This window comes from Leptonychotes weddellii, chromosome 1 (genome assembly GCF_054177405.1).
Source record: "Leptonychotes weddellii isolate Sample4059 chromosome 1, ASM5417740v2, whole genome shotgun sequence".
In the NCBI taxonomy this organism is placed as follows: domain Eukaryota; kingdom Metazoa; phylum Chordata; class Mammalia; order Carnivora; family Phocidae; genus Leptonychotes; species Leptonychotes weddellii.
The window spans coordinates 44,108,022-44,126,566 of record NC_138369.1 but is presented as its reverse complement, the minus strand read 5'-3'; the positions used below and the strand labels follow the sequence as shown (position 1 = coordinate 44,126,566).

General features: G+C 39.2%; 2 protein-coding genes across 4 annotated transcripts in view; one reads left to right on the top strand and one right to left on the bottom strand.

The window, feature by feature from the left end:
- FANCD2 (FA complementation group D2) overlaps positions 1-12,514 on the bottom strand; it is a 56,493-nt gene extending 43,979 nt beyond the window's left edge. Inside the window, exons 1-10 of one of the 3 annotated variants that reach the window (XM_081822097.1) lie at positions 12,444-12,514; positions 10,657-10,757; positions 8,721-8,861; positions 8,054-8,121; positions 7,788-7,891; positions 6,680-6,740; positions 5,709-5,761; positions 3,264-3,342; positions 1,896-2,020; positions 249-336 (exon numbers count right to left, since the gene is read on the bottom strand). In XM_081822097.1, coding sequence (XP_081678223.1) covers positions 249-336; positions 1,896-2,020; positions 3,264-3,342; positions 5,709-5,761; positions 6,680-6,740; positions 7,788-7,891; positions 8,054-8,121; positions 8,721-8,861; positions 10,657-10,720 — 783 coding nt within the window. In that variant the 5' untranslated portion in view covers positions 10,721-10,757; positions 12,444-12,514. Of the gene's footprint in view, positions 1-248; positions 337-1,895; positions 2,021-3,263; positions 3,343-5,708; positions 5,762-6,679; positions 6,741-7,787; positions 7,892-8,053; positions 8,122-8,720; positions 8,862-10,656; positions 10,758-12,294 lie in introns of all 3 variants that reach the window. The other 2 variants (XM_081822093.1, XM_081822106.1) reach the window with 2 other exon arrangements.
- A 41-nt stretch (positions 12,515-12,555) lies between these two features.
- The window catches only part of EMC3 (ER membrane protein complex subunit 3), a 19,252-nt gene continuing 13,262 nt past the window's right edge, over positions 12,556-18,545 (top strand). Inside the window, exon 1 of the mRNA XM_006738993.3 lies at positions 12,556-12,906. Coding sequence (XP_006739056.1) covers positions 12,752-12,906 — 155 coding nt within the window. The 5' untranslated portion in view covers positions 12,556-12,751. The remainder of the gene's footprint in view (positions 12,907-18,545) is intronic.

Genomic DNA, 18,545 nt, shown 5'->3' with positions numbered 1-18,545 from the left:
ACGAGCGGAGGGGAGGGGCAGAGGGAGAGGGAGAAGCTGAGCAGGTAGTCCAACATGCAGCTTTATACCAGGACTTTGGGATCATGACCCGAGCCAAAGGCAGACCCTTAACCAACTGAGCCACCCAGGCGCCCCTGTATCATTTCAAAATTAACCTTTCATATGCAACTGCTTCAAAGTAATGACTGACACTGGTTCTGGGAAGTAAAAAAGCTGGCTCTGTTTCTGGAGAGCAGAGTCCTTCCTACCTGAGACAGGAGCTTCGGGTCAAGTCGGAGGCTGGAAAGAACATCCAGGATAGGGACAGTGAGTGGAGTATTCTCCATTAAAAGGTCACTGTGCATGGTGGAAAAAGAGAAAAGCTGTGTAACTTTTAACAGAGCTGGGCAGATAATTACTCGGAAAAATCACTCAAGATATGGGAAGAGAGGACATACTCAGTTCCCACTGAACTTGTTAATAGTATATTTCGTTAAAAATTGGTTTGTTGTTTTTTTTTTAAGATTTTATCTATTTACTTGAGACAGAGAGAGAGCACAAGCAGGGGGAGGGGTGGAGGGAGAGGGACAGGGAGAAGCAGACTCCCCACTGAGCAGGGAGCCCAACGAGGGGCTCAATCTCGGGACTCTGGGATCATGACCTGAACCAAAGGCAGGACGCTTAACTGACTGAGCCACCCAGGAGCCCCTAAAAATTGCTTTGATTTAAAAAAAATTCATGCTTGGGGCGCCTGGGTGGCTCAGTTGGTTAAGCGTCTGACTTTGGCTCAGGTCATGATCTCAGGGTCCTGAGATCGAACCCTACATCAGGCTCCCTGCTCAGCAAGGAGTCTGCTTCTCCCTCTCCCTCTGCCCCTCCCCCTGACTCGTGCTTGCTGTCTCTCTCTCTCAAATAAATAAAATCTTAAAAAAAATACATGTTCATTATAGAAAATTCAAACAACAGAGTAAAAACGAGAAGCCCTTTCCTCACCATCTCCACTACCCTGAGGTAACCACTCTTGAGTTGGGCACATATCCGTCCTGAGAAAAGGAAAAAGAAAACCTACAACAATTATAGTGACATATGAGAAGTATGACAGATGTACATGCAAGGCATTCTAGGAACACAGAATAGAGAACAGTGACAGATTCTAAGAAAAGGCTATACAAAAGGACAAGCGGGAATTAAGCAGGCAAAGGGGATGGTAGAGCGCTATACGCAGAGGAAGCATCCTACCCAAAAGTACAAAGGCAAGAAATCATTGGACATTTTTGGAGGTAGCTTTGCAGACAACTAAAGAAAAGGAAGTATTGCAAACTGAATTTTTAAAAACTATTTTGAGGGTAAGCAGGAAATTGCATTAAAACAAATCCTGCTACAGAGGGGTATTATTCTCCCTTCTTTAATTACTGCCCTATCAATTACTATTTTTCACATAAATGATAGTAAGCAATGCTCTTAGCAGTGGGTCTGATGTGATGTACATCACAATGAGTCATTTAGGGACCAAAAAATGCAGATGTTTGATAAGCTCCACAAATGATTTGGATATGCAGTCACAACTGAGGACTCCCTGGATGGAAGAAATGCTAATGAAACAGATGGATCATATTTAGGTCTCCACAGACCAAATTTATATGCCTAATCCTAACCCAGTCTTCATATTCACAACCACTATACGGTTTAAAAAAAAAGTAGATGGGTCTACCCAAATATATACTCATTATTACAAAAACAAGTCAAATCTCACACCTACTCATGGAAGGTAGATACCATCCTCTTTTATATAAATAGGAATACGTTACTACTACTGTTTTCAGACAAGATCGGGCACGTTCAGGGTGGTATGACCGTAGATCTACTACTGTTTTCATTCTGCAGTGTTAAGGCTCCCACAGTGGGAGCTTACCCACCTGAGTTCTTTCCCCACATCAGCATGCTGGGAATCCCCTAGGATCTCAGGTAGGCTGGTGACAAAGTCATGCTGCAGGTATAGTGGAGCAATACTGATCAGCTGCATGAGCTTGGTGGTGAGATCCTGCAATGAAGGAGACTGTTAGAATTGTTGCACACTACCCAGAACAAAGAAAGACTGCCTCCTCATGAAATGTAGAGCTGGAATTATTTTATGTACAATATGGCACCTATACATACATTCAAACTCAAAGCCTAAATTCAGAGGTAAGTGACCCAGAGATTTTCACACATGGGATGGTACACAGAAAACAAGTACTGTGGATGGTCTATTATCTACTGGGTCTGTTATATACTTTACTTCATTTAAGATTTTATTTATTTATTTGAGAGGGAGGGAGAGAGAGAGGGGGCTCGAGCAGGTGGATTGAGAAGCAGACTCCCCACTGAGCAGGGAGCCTGATATGGGGCTGTATCCTAGGATGCTGGGATCATGACCTGAGCAGAAGACAGATGCTTAACCGACTGAGCCACCCAGGCGTCCCTACTTTATTTCATTTAATCTTCACAGCTCTATGGAGTCTGTGTGACAATTACTTTTTTTTTTTTTAAAGTAGACTCTACACCCAACATGGGGCTTAAAGTCATAACCCAGAGATCAAGAGTCACATGCTCCACTAGCTGAGTCAGCTAGGCGCCCCGACAATTCCCATTTTTAAAATGTAAGGATATGCATTGCCCAAAGATACACAATAAGTACAATATAATACAGTAAATACACAATAATATAAAATGCTAGTCCACATGAAATTCCAAAACTCGTGTTCTTCCAAATAAAGATTTAGCCTTGGAATGTGTGACAAAAATTAATAGAATGATTTAAAGAACTCTGAAAAGAAATAGGCCTTACACACTAGGCTCAAAACAGATTCAATTTTAATAACAAATAACATAACAAGGTGCTTAATAACAAATAACATAATTGCAAAAACTTCCTAAAACTTTCCTCATTTGTAATCAGATTAAACATTTGCAGCAAGGTAGGTTGGTCTGGGATCTCACTGCTTTTGAGAAATAAAATACAGTCATCTGTGTACTTTGAAAGCTACCTAATTTCTTTCCAAATATTTATTTAATAGATATCTAGTAATCATAATTAGAAAAATTTCTTTTTTCTGGAGAAATTTAAAGGGTGAAATATCCATGATTCTCAAATTATGAAAGATGAAAAAAGCTGATAAATAGAAAAATGTGAATTTTCAGTTTAGAAAAGGGAAAAAAAAAACCACTGCAAATTCCAAAAGTTTGGTTAAGTGTGGAAAACGGACTCTCTAAATCCAAGAGACAGAACAAGTCCTAAAGCCTACCTTGCCATCCACAATTCTGTCAAGCCATTTCAGCTGACTAATGATGAGTCTAGGCATGTTAAGTCCATCACTGTTCACACTGAAATGTTAGGATAAGAAGACAGAAACTTAGCTTTTCTGATTTACACAACAGCAAACATTAAGAGTGCACAAACCATTTCAGACATTCAATTAACACTTACTGAACATTTACATATTGCAAGCTGTGTTAGACACACAGATGATACAAGAAAAGCATGACACATATATGTTAAGATGGAAGAAGATACACTAAACTCTTAACAGTGGCTGCATCTGGGGAGGGTTTAGAAAGGTTAAGGAAGATCTGGAGAGTATTTCTTAATAACAATGTGAACAAAAAAATAAAGGCAATAAACGTGAACAAACTGAACAAGAAAAATTGTAAAAGGTAGAAAAGTGGTAAGTATTGAAAAAAGCAAGCATGTACTACTTTGGAAACATAGAAGGTCAAATTAGACTATGTGAAAGTACTGAAAACCATTTATAGATGAAGAAATGCTAGGGGCATCTGGGTGGCTCAGTTGTTTGAGCATCCGATTATTGGCTTTGGCTCCTGTCATGATCTCATGAGTTGTGAGATCAAGCCCCATAAGGGGCTCCAAGCTCAGGGGGAGTCTGCTTGAAGAGTCTCTCTCTCTCTGCCCCTCCCCCCACTCATGTGCAGCCTCGCATGTGAGCAAGTGTGCTCTCTCTAATAAATAAATAAATCTTTTTAAAAAAAATGTTGGCTTGCTTATTATTATTTCCCCCCAAATGACAGCATCTGCCTTCCTCCCAACCTTCTATGTGGAAAGTTTTGAACTACTTCCAGTTTTTTTCTTGACAGCATTCTCAGTTTTTGTTTAGTGCAGTCAAATTAACTACTGAAAAAGACATAAAGCATCTATGTGAGCCATTCAGGGAAAGCAGAAATTTGTAAAGACCTTTTTTTTTTTTTTAAAGATTTTATTTATTTATTTATTTGACAGAGATAGAGAGAGAGAGCACAAGTAGGCAGAGAGGCAGGCAGAGGGAGAGGGAGAAGCAGGCTCTCCACCGAGCAGGGAGCCTGATGTGGGACTCGATCCCAGGACCCTGGGATCATGACCTGAGCTGAAGGCAGCCGCCTAACCAACTGAGCCACCCAGGCGCCCTGTAAAGATCTATCTTTAAGTGTATTATTACTATATACAAAACCTAGGAAAAAAACACGTTAAAAATGAGAAAGTAAAAATAACCTATAATCCTGTCATCCAGAGAGGTCTGTTATTAATACGTATATGTATCTATAGTATGGTATATGTATTTTTTAAAAGATTTTATTTATTTAAGAGAGAGGATGCATGCACAGCAGGGAGGGAGGAATGGGAGGGAGGACCAGAGGAAGAGTGAGAGAGAAAATTCCAAGCCGACTCCAAGCTGAGCATGAAGCCCAATGCAGGGCTTGATCTCAACTCTGAGATCATGACCCAAGTCAAAACCAAGAGTCCGATACTTAACTGACTGAGCCACCCAAGGGACCCTGTATTTTTTTTTTTTAATAAAATACTGGGCTAAACTGTAAATACTGATTTGTAACCTGACCTTTTTTTTTTTCAAATTAATGCAAGGCATTAAATAGTCCTCTGTATAATTTTTAATGTCCACGTAATATTCTATTACAGGGATGTACCTCATTTACTTAACCAATCCCCTAGAGCTGAACATTTCAGTTGTTTACAATTTTTTGTTAAAAAGTAATCTTATTCATTACTATTTTCATTCGGTTATTACCTTAAGATAAATCAGAAGACGTGATTGAGCATTAAAGAGTATACAAAATCTAAGGTTTTGATACACACAACCTACTGCCCTTCAGAATGACTTGAACCAATTGATTATGTTTATCAGCAATGTATAAACATGCCTGTTGATTACACTCAATAAGGGAGATCCTTTGAGAGTGGAAAAAAATGTATGTATTGTTTTAAATTTATCTTTGATTATTAATGAAACTGAGCATTTAGAAAAAATGTTTGATGCTCTTGTTATTTCTTTGTGAATTGTCTGTTCATGACCTTTTTCTACTTTTCTATTAGGTTGTTCATTTTTTTCCAACTTAGTTATTTTTTAAAGCAAATTAAAAAAAAATTAGTACACATACACTATAAAATTGAAAAGGCAAAGAACAGTATTCATAGAACATCTGATTCCAAGCAGCTGGCTTCCCTCCTTGGAGACAACCACTATTAACAGTTTATTGTGTATCCTTCTAGGAACATGCAGTCATATAAATAGATGATATTTCAAAAAAAGACCCCAGTAAAATTTTAGCAGTCACTTAAGAATCTGGTGTCATAATCAGTATGATTTCCAGAGAAACCAATGATGTTTTAGAGTGATCTTTTCAGAGAGAAACTTAAGCACACAAAGGTAATTTAAGCATTCCAGAATAATTCCACTTACTTTTTAAAAAGAAATTCTGGCAACTTTTCAAATAAGGTTTTGATAATGGCAGGCTAAAAAAGAAGACATAGGAGTTAGGAGATGGCCTTTAAATACACAACAGAAATATATAATTAACCACAATTTGCTCCAACAAGAGCTCTTGGAGGAAAACCCTGCTATAATTGAAATCCTCTTATTTTAGGAATGGCCACTTGAATGCTGCCTGTATTTTGAACATAAGCTTTTGGGACAGAAACTTATCAATGATGTGTCTCCTAAAAAATTACCAAATGATTATGAAGGCAGCACTAAAATAATCAAGTCATCAAAAATATTATTAAACATGACAACTGTTAACCTATGAAATGCAGCCTTAAGATTATCAAATAGTTTGCAAGAAAAGACTTCTCTCCAGAGGAATAAGAGGGCTCTTAAATGTAAGCTAACTAAATTATACTGAAGATTTCCAAAGAAAAGGAAGGGATAGGAATGTGGGAAGATTAACAGTGGGAGAGAAGAAAAGAGAAAAAATGGAGGACAGGGTAAGAAAAGACTTTCCATTTTTTTTTTATAATTTGAAACATTTAAAACATGTTAAAGCACTGTCTATTCAATATATTAAAAGAGAGAGGAGGAAAAGGGCAAAATCAAGTTAATCAGCAAGTAAAAATTGAAACGGGAGATGATACAGCTGTGAATATGGCAGAAATATATAAGGTACTCAGAGCACATGGGAGGAAGCTTTACAAATCAGGAATCAGAGGCTGAGGGAATAAATGAGATTTCAAAGAAATGTACTGGGCTAATCAGCTCAGTCCAAAGCCACAGATATTGCCCTACCAGATGTATGTCAGCAATGGGGCTAAGTAAACTATTGCAAACCCAAATTCCCTGTTAACTCTACTTGACCCTGTGCTCGGGCATTTACACTTGGGCACACACCACAAATCATATCCATCAAATGTTCGCAGAAAAAGTGGCAGTCTCACCTGTAATATGTCAATTCCCAGAAGCAATTTAATGAGGCTCTTAGAGTAAGATGTGCCTATGCTGAAAAAAAAAAAAAGAAAGAAAAAGATTTTTTTTCTATTTTGTTTTCCTTGTTTTAATGTTTTTATCATTTTTTCTTCATAAAATTGGTTAAATATACAATTTTTTAAAAGATTTTTTTTAAATTTTTATTTTTTTGTCAGAGAGAGAGCAAACGCGTGAGCCCACAAGCAGGGAGAGCAGCAGATAGAAGGAGAAGCAGGCTCTGCACTAAGCAAGGAGCTTGATGCAGGACTCGATCTCAGGACCCTAGGAACATGACCTGAGCAGAAGGCAGACTCTTAACTGACAGCCACCCAGGCGTCCCAAATATAAAATATTTAAAGAGAAACTATCCTGTTATATTAGAAATACAGAACATGAAAAGATGGCTCTTTTTTAAGATTTTATTTATTTGATAGAGAGAGACAGCGTGAGCGCATACAGAAGCAGGGTGAGTGTAAGAGGGAGAAGCAGGCTCCCCACTGATCAGGGAGCCTAATGCAGGGCTCGATCCCAGAACCCTGGGATCATGACCTGAGCCAAAGGCAGACACTTAACTGACTGTGCCACCCAGGCACCCTGGCTTTTTTTTTTTTTTATTAATTAATTTATTTATTTCGGGGGGGACAGAGAGAGCGAGCATGAGCAGGGGGAAAAGAAGAGGGGGAGGGAGAGAGAATCTGAAGCAGACCCTGAGCTGAGCACAGAACCTGACACAGAGCTCGATCTCACAACTCTGAGATCATGACCTGAGTCAAAAAACAGGAGTCAGATGCTCAAGCGACTGAGTCACCCAGGTGCCCCGAGAAGATGATTCTTAAACAGGGAGAAGTAGAGAGGTAAAATTCTATCAACACAGATGCGACACACTCTAGAAAACATTCTGGTTCTTAGTCTCATAACCATAAGTTAATAATTTAAAGGTTAGGCTAAAATTGAGGAAAAATCAGTTATAAATACAAAGTGAAATTCAAAAAAATTGTTTCCTCCCGCCCATCTCCACCTCCCAATCCAGTTACTGTAACAGATTAAATGTCAGCAAGACTCCAAGCCTCCACTCCACACCTGGCTTCCTCATCCTGCAGACGTTCACATGACAAAAGGCAGTTCCTGAAACTGTCTTGGTCCTCAATGTAAGACTCCAGGCCACTAACAAATTCTTCTATTATCTTAATGACAATGAAAAAACAAAGAGTAAGATTTTTAGTTTAACGTTTGCTATAGGTTAGCTAAGAATCATTCTAGTCCATTCAACTTTATGCCAGCATCTTTATATTCCCAATTCCAGAGTAGTGCTGGCAAAAGCAAAAGTACCAGGAAGAAACACATACTTTGGGATAAGAAGGATGTTTCCTCAGAGTCTGAAAGAGCTTCTTTTGGAAAACAACTTGATCCACAGCTAAGATGAAAAAACAGTTGGTCACCAGTCTTTAATATCTCCCAACCATAGTTTTATTTTCCTAAAGATGTAAGTTTCCTGTCTTATGAAACCAAAAAGGATATTTTTAACCTAATTTCAGAGCCAAATTTTCTAAACCCATGGTAAAACAGATATAGCTTTGACAGAGGATACTACCAAGTATTCTAAAAAAGATATAGAATAATGGAGTAATCTATGCCCTAAAAGCAGGGTTTTAAATGGCTTTATAAATTTTCTTCTGAAATCACTCTAATACAGATCTAATTATTCTCTTGAGTATTAATTTATTTTTCCACAAGAAAACACAAAGTACTACTGGTATATGACATTTTTTTCTAAAAAAAAAACAAACTAATTACTTAAAAAAATAAAAAATTAGAATTACTTTACTTAACATGCATTAATCAGAACCAAGGACTATAAAAATGTTCTCTAAAAAGCAGTATCATTGTCATCCTTGTCTCAAGATGGCTGGTGCTCCCATTTTTAATCTTCACTGCCTCTCTATTTCGGAAATCCATGATTCAGTTCTGAGCCCTGCACTAAACCCAGATAAAAGATTTAAATTAAAATATTACTTAGTTGATTCTGACTCTCTCCTGTTTTAAGAATAACTCCTGATGTTTTAAGAAGCTTTACAAAAACACTGTCATTTTCTTCAACTTCGTTGTGAACATGAGATTTCTTTGTCTTCTTAGAAAGTGGTTGCTTCCTGGCTTCTGAAAAAAGACAAAATTTTCAAGAATGTGACAAATAGTAAAGATTAAAAATGTAAACCCTAGAATAACCCTAAGAGGAAAATTGATGGGTTCTTGAAGAATTGTATTGGAACTGATGCTGTAGTAAAATTTTATCTCTTAACAATGGTCAGCAATAGTGGCTTACAAACAGATAAAGCAATCAACAAATAGAATTATTTTTGCCTGTTCCATTTTCATTTGAAGAATTCAAAACGTGCCACTTCTAACAAAAATAACCATGAAAATGTTTCCCACCCAAATTCTAAAGCAGTCAGGGTGCCTCAAGCTGTTGTCTGCAAACCAGTGCACTCAAATCACTGAGAAGCTTATTAAAAGCACATTCTTAGGGGCTCCTGGGTGGCTCAGTCAGTTAAGCATCTGCCTTTGGCTCAGGTCATGATCTCAGGGTCCTGGGATCGAACGCTGCATCAGGCTCCTTGCTCAGTGCACAGCCTGCTTCTGCCTCTGGCTCCCTGCTCAATGGGGAGTCTGCTTCTCTCTCCCTCTGCTCTTCCCCACCCCACGCTTGTGTTCTTTCTCTAAATAAATAAATAAAATCTTCAAAAAAAAATAAAAGCACATTCTTAGATCACATCCCATAGTTACTCAATTAGAATCTTAGGGATGGGGCCTGGGAGTCTGAATTTTTAAAAAGTTTTCCAGGTAATAATCTTGACGCACACCAAAATGTGAGAACCAATGATCTTGATGCAGGGGTAAAAAGCATCAGGCAGGTTCTCTTGCATCAAGCCTTTGAGTACAAAGCCCAGATTGGTTTTATCCCAAGGCTTTCAATGCAAGAGAATAAAACATAATAAACAAAAACAAAAAGGTACTTGAAATTAAGTAGGATTATTTTCTCTTCTCCCTTTAATGATGTAACGAGTTAGAACTCCCGTAACAGAGTAGATGAGTATAATAAATGGAAAAAAACTATCAACCTCTTTTCATCAGAACTAAGTAAGGGCCTCCGTCAACCACATTCTCATATAGACAGTCTACACTGTTTCTTCGCCCTTGGCATGCTTGCTTTGATATAATGCCTTTCCTTTATACATCACTATCATAGTTTTATCTGTACTATATACTTTTTTAAGATTTTTATTTATTTATTTATTTATTTATTTATTTTTAAGATTTTATTTATTTATTTGAGAGAGAGTGAGAGAGACAAAGAGCACAGGAGGGGGGAGCGGGAGAGGGAGAAGCAGACTCCCTGCTGAGCAGGTAGCCCGATGCGGGACTCGATCCCGGGACTCCAGGATCATGACCTGAGCCGAAGGCAGTCGCTTAACCAACTGAGCCACCCAGGCGCCCAAGATTTTTATTTTTAAGCAACCTTTACACACAACGTGGGGCTTGAACTCACAACCCTGAGATTAAGAGTCACACGCTCCACTGACTGAGCCAGCCAGGCGCCCCCATACTATAATTCTTTTTAAGGGAGGAAAGAGGATCATAAGTCTTTTTTAAAGGACAAATACTATGTTGTACCTTCTGTCTCAGCACCCAGATGATGTAAGTAGATAAGCTCTATTATATTAATTCCTCTTATGGATGTGGAGACTGAAGCTCTAAGACCGTGGGCATGCCCAAAGTCATACATGGAATTAGAAGCAGAAACTCAGTCCTAAATCTCCTGATACTAGATTCTGTGTGCTCTAACCATTAAGCCTTGATGATTCCCAGGACTTGAAAGGAGGAACTTTATCTCTCTTTAAGTGCCTCATAGATTTGCTACTGGAAATAAAACAACAAATGACTAGATACTTACTGGAGGCATCTTCTATCAGGCTCTCTTTATCCTCTGATTTTGACAGCCTTCTCTTGGAAGTCATTTTGACCAGAAGTCTTCTGCAATTAAATTACTTCCTACTGCAAAATCAGAGAATAGAAGTTACCTTCTAGAAGCTAGAAAAATTTTGAGATGTTAAAGCTATAGCTCAAAGGAAACTATCCTATCCAAAACCAAAGTGATTCTAGTTTTTACACTAATGTTGCCTAACTCCAGGCGCTGAAAGAATTTCAACTCCTATATCTGGTCTAAACTTGTTTACCTAGTTGCCTCTTTAGCCAGACCACTTTCCTCTTGCTGAAGGATGAAATCCAGTTCTCTTTCTGACATTCCAGATCCTTCAACATCTAGCCCCAACCTACCTCTCCTGTAACTCATTAATCCAAATTGTATGTTAGAGACTGTGCTAGGTGCTGGGGTTACAACTATGAACCAGACATGATCCCTGCCCTCAGGGAGTTTACAGTAATGAGTAGTCTTGAAGTAGTTATTTAAACACAGTTATGTAAGTGCTATAAGAGAGAAGCACAGGGTGCTATGAGGGCTTACAAGGAAATTTAATCTAGTTGGGGGTAGGTGAGATGAAGAAAAGCAAGGACAATTTCTCAGGGATAATCTCTGTGAGAAAATGATTTTAAAGCATGGACCTGAAGGCTTCAACAGGAGTTAGCCCCAAGAAGATGTATGAGTAGTCCAGGCAGAGAAAAACTCAGCACTGAACCAGTAAGGAGCCTGTAGAGTTATAAATGAAACTGAAGAGGTAGGGGATGGTCGGAACCATACTAAGGGCCTCCTAGTGTATTTTCTAAACGGAAATATTCCTGGTGTCAATGCTTTTGCATAAGGTGTTTTCACCTGAAATGCTCTTATCTGCCTGGAAACTACTACTCATCCTCAAAGACACAGTCAAATGTCATCTTCCTTGAAAAATGTTCTTCCTATCCCCAAAGGAGTTTGCTACTCCAGCCTCCCTGTTCCGTAAAGTGTATCTAGGATGCCCTACCACATCACACTAGACTGTGGGGCTCCTTGAGAACAGGAACCCAGTCTCACTTATCTCAATATCCCTAGTGCCCAGCAGGGTACCTGGCCTAAAATTTCTGAGCATATTCCTAAATAAGAATGGCTGGCAGGCAGGTAAATACTAATAACTAACAAGAACGATCTTAAGTGCTTTATAATTAATACTTCATTTATTACTCACAAGTCTTTTTTGAGGTAGGTACCCCTAGTATTCTCATTCAGTGGCCGAGTTGGGTTTCTAAGTCAGGCAGTCTGACTCCAGAATCTGCACTACATACCAACTATACTTACTCTTGATTATAATGATGGCTTCCAACAATAGTTAACATTTACTATGTCCCACCCACCATGCTAAGGGTTTTCTTTATCCATTGCCTCGTTAAATACTTATAACCATTATCAGCTATTTTACAGACAAAAATTAAGGTAAATCAGGGCCGTCTGACTCCAGGGCACAAGCCCATAACACGGCCCCTTCCCAAAGAAGCCTGAAAGCCTGGTGGGTGGGGCCGACTGTCTGGACCAGGTCTTTTGGAAAGGAATTGAGGGTAACAGCCCTTCTCATTTTGTCATTTTAACGACGCACGGAGGTACCTGGGGGGATTATCCCACAACAGGGCAGATGAGGAGGCCGAGGTGCGGCGCGCGGACTCCCAGAAGGAAAGGCCGAGCTCGGCCGGGGCCCAGCGACCAGGCCACAGTGGCGCGGGGCCTCAAGAGACGACGACCGCTGCTTCACTCACCCACCGAGAAGCCGTCGCCGCCCCTCGTTTTCGACTTTCCCGCCCGGAGACGCCACGCCGACGCCACGCCGACGCCACGCCGACGCCACCGAGGCGCGCCTCGCCGTGACGCTAAAGTTCCGCGCCGGAAGTGGGCGGCCAGGTGGCCCGGCTGGGGGCAGTGCACGAGAGCCAAAGCTGGAGTAGGGCCCCGGGCCAGCTAGACTGAGAGGCGTGACAAGGCCCATAGGCGAACTCATAGAGGGGCTTTCGCGCCCCGGGGGAAGAGAAACCCGACTACAGCGGATGGGAGCCGGCTCTCTGTGAAGATGGCGGGGCCGGAGCTGCTGCTCGACTCTAACATCCGCCTTTGGGTGGTCCTACCCATCGTTATCATCACCTTCTTTGTGGGCATGATCCGCCACTACGTGTCCATCCTGCTGCAGAGCGACAAGAAGCTCACCCAGGAACAAGTCTCCGACAGGTCAGCGCCTTCCCTCTCCGTCGGCCTCACTCCCCCGTGACCTTGGGCAAGAAAGTACAGGGGTATTGTCAGTTTGTCCGGGTTGACATCGCGCCCCCACTGGCTGGGTGACCTTGCCAGTGTTACCTCTGTGTTTCACTTTAGCCATCTGTAAAATGAGGGTAACAGGAGATGCCTCATAGAGCAGGTGTGGGGATTAAATTTTAAATGAAGCCTACAAAGCCTTTAGCACAGGGCTTGGGATGTATTAAGTGCTCAAAAAAATTGGTGCTGTTGTTAGGCCAGTCGCCAACCCTCTTATCTATGAACTGTATATGAGGTGGGTGTTTTTACGCTACTCGTTTTACCAAACTACTGTGGTGGTCAGCTGAGATACTAAGTATCCAAGTGCTATGCAAATGTAAAATTGCCATAGAAATGTGAGGGATTGTAATTACCATTTCTCCTTCAGGAGTGGAGGCAACTTGTTCCTCCTGTGTTTCATTACAGTATTTATCTGTGGAGAGAGGTAATTTGAGATCATTTTAGGTATCTAGAATTGTGCCCCCTCCATATTAAAATAAAAAATAAAAATAAAAAACATTTTCCAGTCAATCATTGTGATTATTTTCAGAGATCATCTCAGGGAAATGGTGCTGTGTCTTTAACACTTCGCTATCACTCATTAATCTTCCATTTTAAGAAAGAGCAAGCTTCGGGCTCAGAACTTTCCACAGGCAACAGTATCTTACTAAAATTTTAATTATGTTTTGTTTTTATTGTGTTTATGTTAAGTTTCTATTTGTGGCAACTAATACTGGTTTTCCATTGGCTGGCAACTTAAAGATTTATTTTAAAACTTAACATAAGTAGAAAAAGTTGATATGTAAAAAACACTAAGTTTTTAATAGTACAGGTGCTAGTGAATAAAACAAAAATCATAACCATGGAATGAGAATGACTGAAGTTTGGGAAGCACTGCTTTATCATTTTCAGTTGTGCTTCCCAATTAGGCTGAGAATAATATAAAAATAATAATAAACATTTATTAAGCACTTATTCTATGCCAGGCACTAAGCTAAGCACTTACATTCATTAACTTATTTAAAATTCAGAGCAACTCTTATGAGATAGATGCTGCTGTCCCATTTTATAGAAACTGAGGCTTAAGAGGTTCCATGGTCACACATGATGACATTCAGGACTTGAGGGCAAATTTTCTGGTTCCCAAGTCTGGAGTTCTTTCCACAACACCACAGGGGCCACTTCAATTATTTTTCTGTGGCATCAGTTCCAGAACTGATGAGAACCAACCTCCTGGAGAGACCTGAAGTCAGTTCACCACAGAAAGGAAGGCTATAAAAAGATGTAATATGAAGAGAGCTCAGATATTTAGCATTTATTTATTGACACCAATAAATTGTTCTCATTTTATCCTCACAATCACACCAAGTTAGATAATCCTGAACTCATTTTTACAGTTGAAGAAAAGAAAGCCAGAGAAATTAACCCAAAATAACCAAAATTGTAAAATATTGTGCCTGTACTTGAACTCAGATCAGTCTCACTCCCTAAGTTAAATTCTCTTGACCACAATTGCTGCTGTCATAGATTCTCTGCCACAGTTTTCTGCTCTTGGTTCACTATGTGATTTCAGAGTGATGTTTCTGAATGATATCACACCCATAGTTCCCCCCCCTTTTTTTTTAGATTTTATTTATTTGTCAGAGAGCGAGAGCAAGCACAAGCAGGGGGAGTGGCAAGCAGAGGGAGAAACAGGCTCCCTGCTGAGCAAGGAGCCTGATGTGGGACCCTATCCCAGGGCCCTCGCATTATGACCTGAGCCGAAGGCAGACACTTAGCTGACTGAGCCACCCAGGCGTCCCCACAGCTCCTTTTTCTAAACCAAAATGAAATTCACAGTTCATGCACTCTATAAATAAAAATACTTAAAAAAAAAAAACAACATAATATTTGCAACAACATGGATGGGCCTAGAGGCTACTGTATGCTAAATGAAATAAGTCAGACAGAGAAAGACAATTACCATATGATTTCACTTATATGTGAAATCTAAAAAACAAAACAAACAAAAGCGGAAACAGACCCATAAATACAGAGAACAAACTGATGGTTGCCAGAGAGGAGGGAGATAGGGGGATAGATAGAGTATAGTCAATGATAGTGTAATAGCGTTGTATGGTGTCATATGGTAGCTACACGTATGAGCACACCATAATGTATAGAGTTGTCAAATCACTATTTTGTACACCTGAAACTAATGTGACATTGTGTGTCAACAGTACTTCAATAAAAACAACATAATGCCCTAGTTGTGACAATAAGGAGAAATAAAAGAAAAATAATTTAATTTCTATTTCATAAATACTTGTTCACAGTGGTCCTCAAAAGTGCAATGCAAGGGCGCCTGGGTGGCTCAGTCGTTAAGCGTCTGCCTTCGGCTCAGGTCATGATCCCAGGGTCCTGGGATCGAGTCCCACATCGGGCTCCCTGCTCCTACTGCCCCTGCTTGTGTTCCTGCCCTCGCTCTCTCTCTCTCTCTGTGTTAAATAAATAAAATCTTAAAAAAAAAAAAAGTGCAATGCAAAAGTCAAAGCATGCACCTCACTATAAAATCACCTTAATTGGGACAGGTTCGACTCTAGGCTGATACAGTATTCGCTACTTAGATATTACAGAAGGCAGTGCGGTTTTGGATGTGATTTTACTAAATGAGGAACTACACTTGATAAAGTTCTGAACAAAACAAAGTGCAATTTTCCCTATATATACTTGGTTGCATACCTGGAAATTGAATATATATAAAAATCACTTCTTCCTTCCCTGTGGAAAAAAAGATGGAATTAGGTTTGAGGCTCAGATAATTAAAAGCAATTCAGTGAGATACTCAAAAGTAGTGTGAGACATGAGATGGTTCTTTGAATTGCACAACTGTCTCCAGCATTGAGGAATACTTAGCATCCCTTACCCCTAACAAATGAGTTACATTCTCTTTCTTCTCTACCCCATTATTTTGACAATCAAAAAAGTTCCACAGATTTCCAGAAGTCCCCTAGAGGGCAGTACCACCTCCATGGAGAACCTCTCTAGTCATAATTGTTCCTTTATGTGAGATGTCTGGATCATGCCAGTTCCAACATGGTGTTACGGTACCCCACCAAGTCATCCTGTGAACTTGGATAGAATGCTGAGCACATGGTTCTGAACCTGCCAAAAAACCAAGTCAAAACGTTTTCTGATTGTAAAACATTCCTCTAAATATAAGTTTCCATTAGCCTGAATGATCGCAAAATGGAATGTTTGGTTTCATAAATTATTAAGCTTTTGGTGCCTCAAAACTTATTAAATTTTTCTAAAATATATTAAACCAAAACTGAAAGATAAATGAAGAAAATATATTAGACCATAGTTGGGGATAGAATGGAAAAAATGGTGCTCAAGCTCAAAGAATATACTGACTCTTAGGAAAGGAAAAAAACAAACTCAGGTCTTTAATATATGATTAAACTCGAATTTGAGAAATACCAACTTTAAAAACTAAAGCTTTCGGGGTGTCTGGGTGGCCAGGTTGGTTAAGCATCTGACTCTTGATCTCAGCTTAGATCTTGATCTTAGAGTGGGTGGGTGTGGAGCCTACTTAATAAAAAAAAACAAAAACTAAAGCTTTCTTTTAAGAAAATGTCTTTCACTTGCAAATTATCAATGCAAAAGAGCTTTATCTTTATAACCAGTATAAGAACTTATTTTTCAAGAGTAACAGAAATGGAAATGCAAAATTAAAAATTTCTTGTAGCATCTGCAGACCTCAGAGAAACTGAGTGTTTAGAATATACAGGATAATTTAAGCTTGCCTTGATTTAGGGTTGAAATACCTCAAGGTCATGGTTCTCAATCCCAGTTCTACAAAATTGCTCAGCAGTGAAAATATAGGAGATGTAGCTGAATTTCTGTTGATTACAGTGCCTGAAGAAGACCTGAATTATTATCCACAGTGAACAAGTTTTTACTGATGATCTACCATGCGCTCTGCACTGTACCATATGCTATAGGATACAAGATATGACAAGGCCAAGACCCTACTCTCAGGGATTTTCAGTCCAAGTGACAAAACATGCAAAAGAAAAATAATAGATACCTTTAATCTAGTGCTTAGGATATGCCACATGCCGTGGTAATCACTTTAAATGAAATGATATATACGAAGAACTCAGCTTAAAATCTTCAGTATTTCCCTTTTGCTCCTTTTTTTTTTTTTAAAGTACTCTCCATACCCAACATGGGGTCCAAACTCACAACCCTGAGGTCAAGAGTCACACGTTCCACCAATGAAGCCAGCCAGGTGCCCCACTCTTTTTTTTTTTTTTTTTTTTTTTAACTATTTTTAAGTGTACAATTCAGTGGCAATAAGTATATTCTCAGTCAGTATATTGTTGTGCACCCATCCCCATCATTCACTCCCAAAGTATTTTCATCATCCCAAACTTTGAACATATTAAGTAATAACTCCCCATCTCTTCTCCACCCAGTTCCTGCAACCAGCATTCTACTTTCTGTTTCTATGAATTTGAGTGGTACCTTATGTAAGTGAAATCATACAATATTTGTCCCTCTGTGCCTTCTTATTTTACTTAGCATAATGTTTTCAAGGCTCACCCAATGTTATAGCATGTGTCACATTTCAATACATTTTGTAGCAATGTGACAGTTTGACATATATATACTTTCTGAATTGATTGCCACAATCCAGTTAATTAACATATGTATCACCTCACAAGAATGCTTAAGGTCTACTCTCAATAAATTTCAAGTATATTACACAGTTCTATTGACTATAGTCACTATACTATATGTTAAACCCCCAGAGTTTAGTCATCTTATAACTGTATCTTTTGGTCAGCATCTCCCCATCTCCCTTATCCCCCAGTAACCACCAGTTTACTTTCTGTTTCTATTAATTTGACTTTTTTTTTTTTTTTAAAGATTCCAAATAAAAGTGAGATCATACAGTGTTTGTCTTTCTCTGGCTAATTTCACTTAGCATAATGCCCTCAAGTTTCAACCATGTTGTTGCAGAGGGCAGGATCTCCTTTCTAGTGGCTAATATTCCATTGTGTTTGTGTTTGTATATGTACTACTGAACTGTGTGTTTAAATAGGATTATAGTGATAAATTTTATGTTATGTATTTTTTACCACGATTAAAAAAAATACACTGGGATGCATGTGGCCTTATATAGTATGTCTCTTGCACGTCTCTCAAGTCTCATTTTCACCATGTTTTCTGTAGTTCTCTTTCTTCTAGCCATGTGGCCTTTTCTCAGGTCCTCAGAGACATAGTCTTTATGCCTGCTGTAGGGCTTTTGCCCATGCTGTTCCCTCCAGCACTTTGCCAAGGTAATCTCTAGTTGTCCTTAAGATTCCAGTATAGTCATGCATCATCATCAAAGCTTTTTCCCAGATCTTGACTTCCTAGACGTGGTCAAATCCCCATATTGTATACTCCCACCATACCATCCATCTCTCTTTCCTAGGACATAATAGGTGAATTTCACATTTATTACTGTGGTCATTTAATCAGTGTCTTTCTCTCCCACTAGACGTTAATTTTCATAAGATATTTGGTTTATTTGTTTTTTTAAG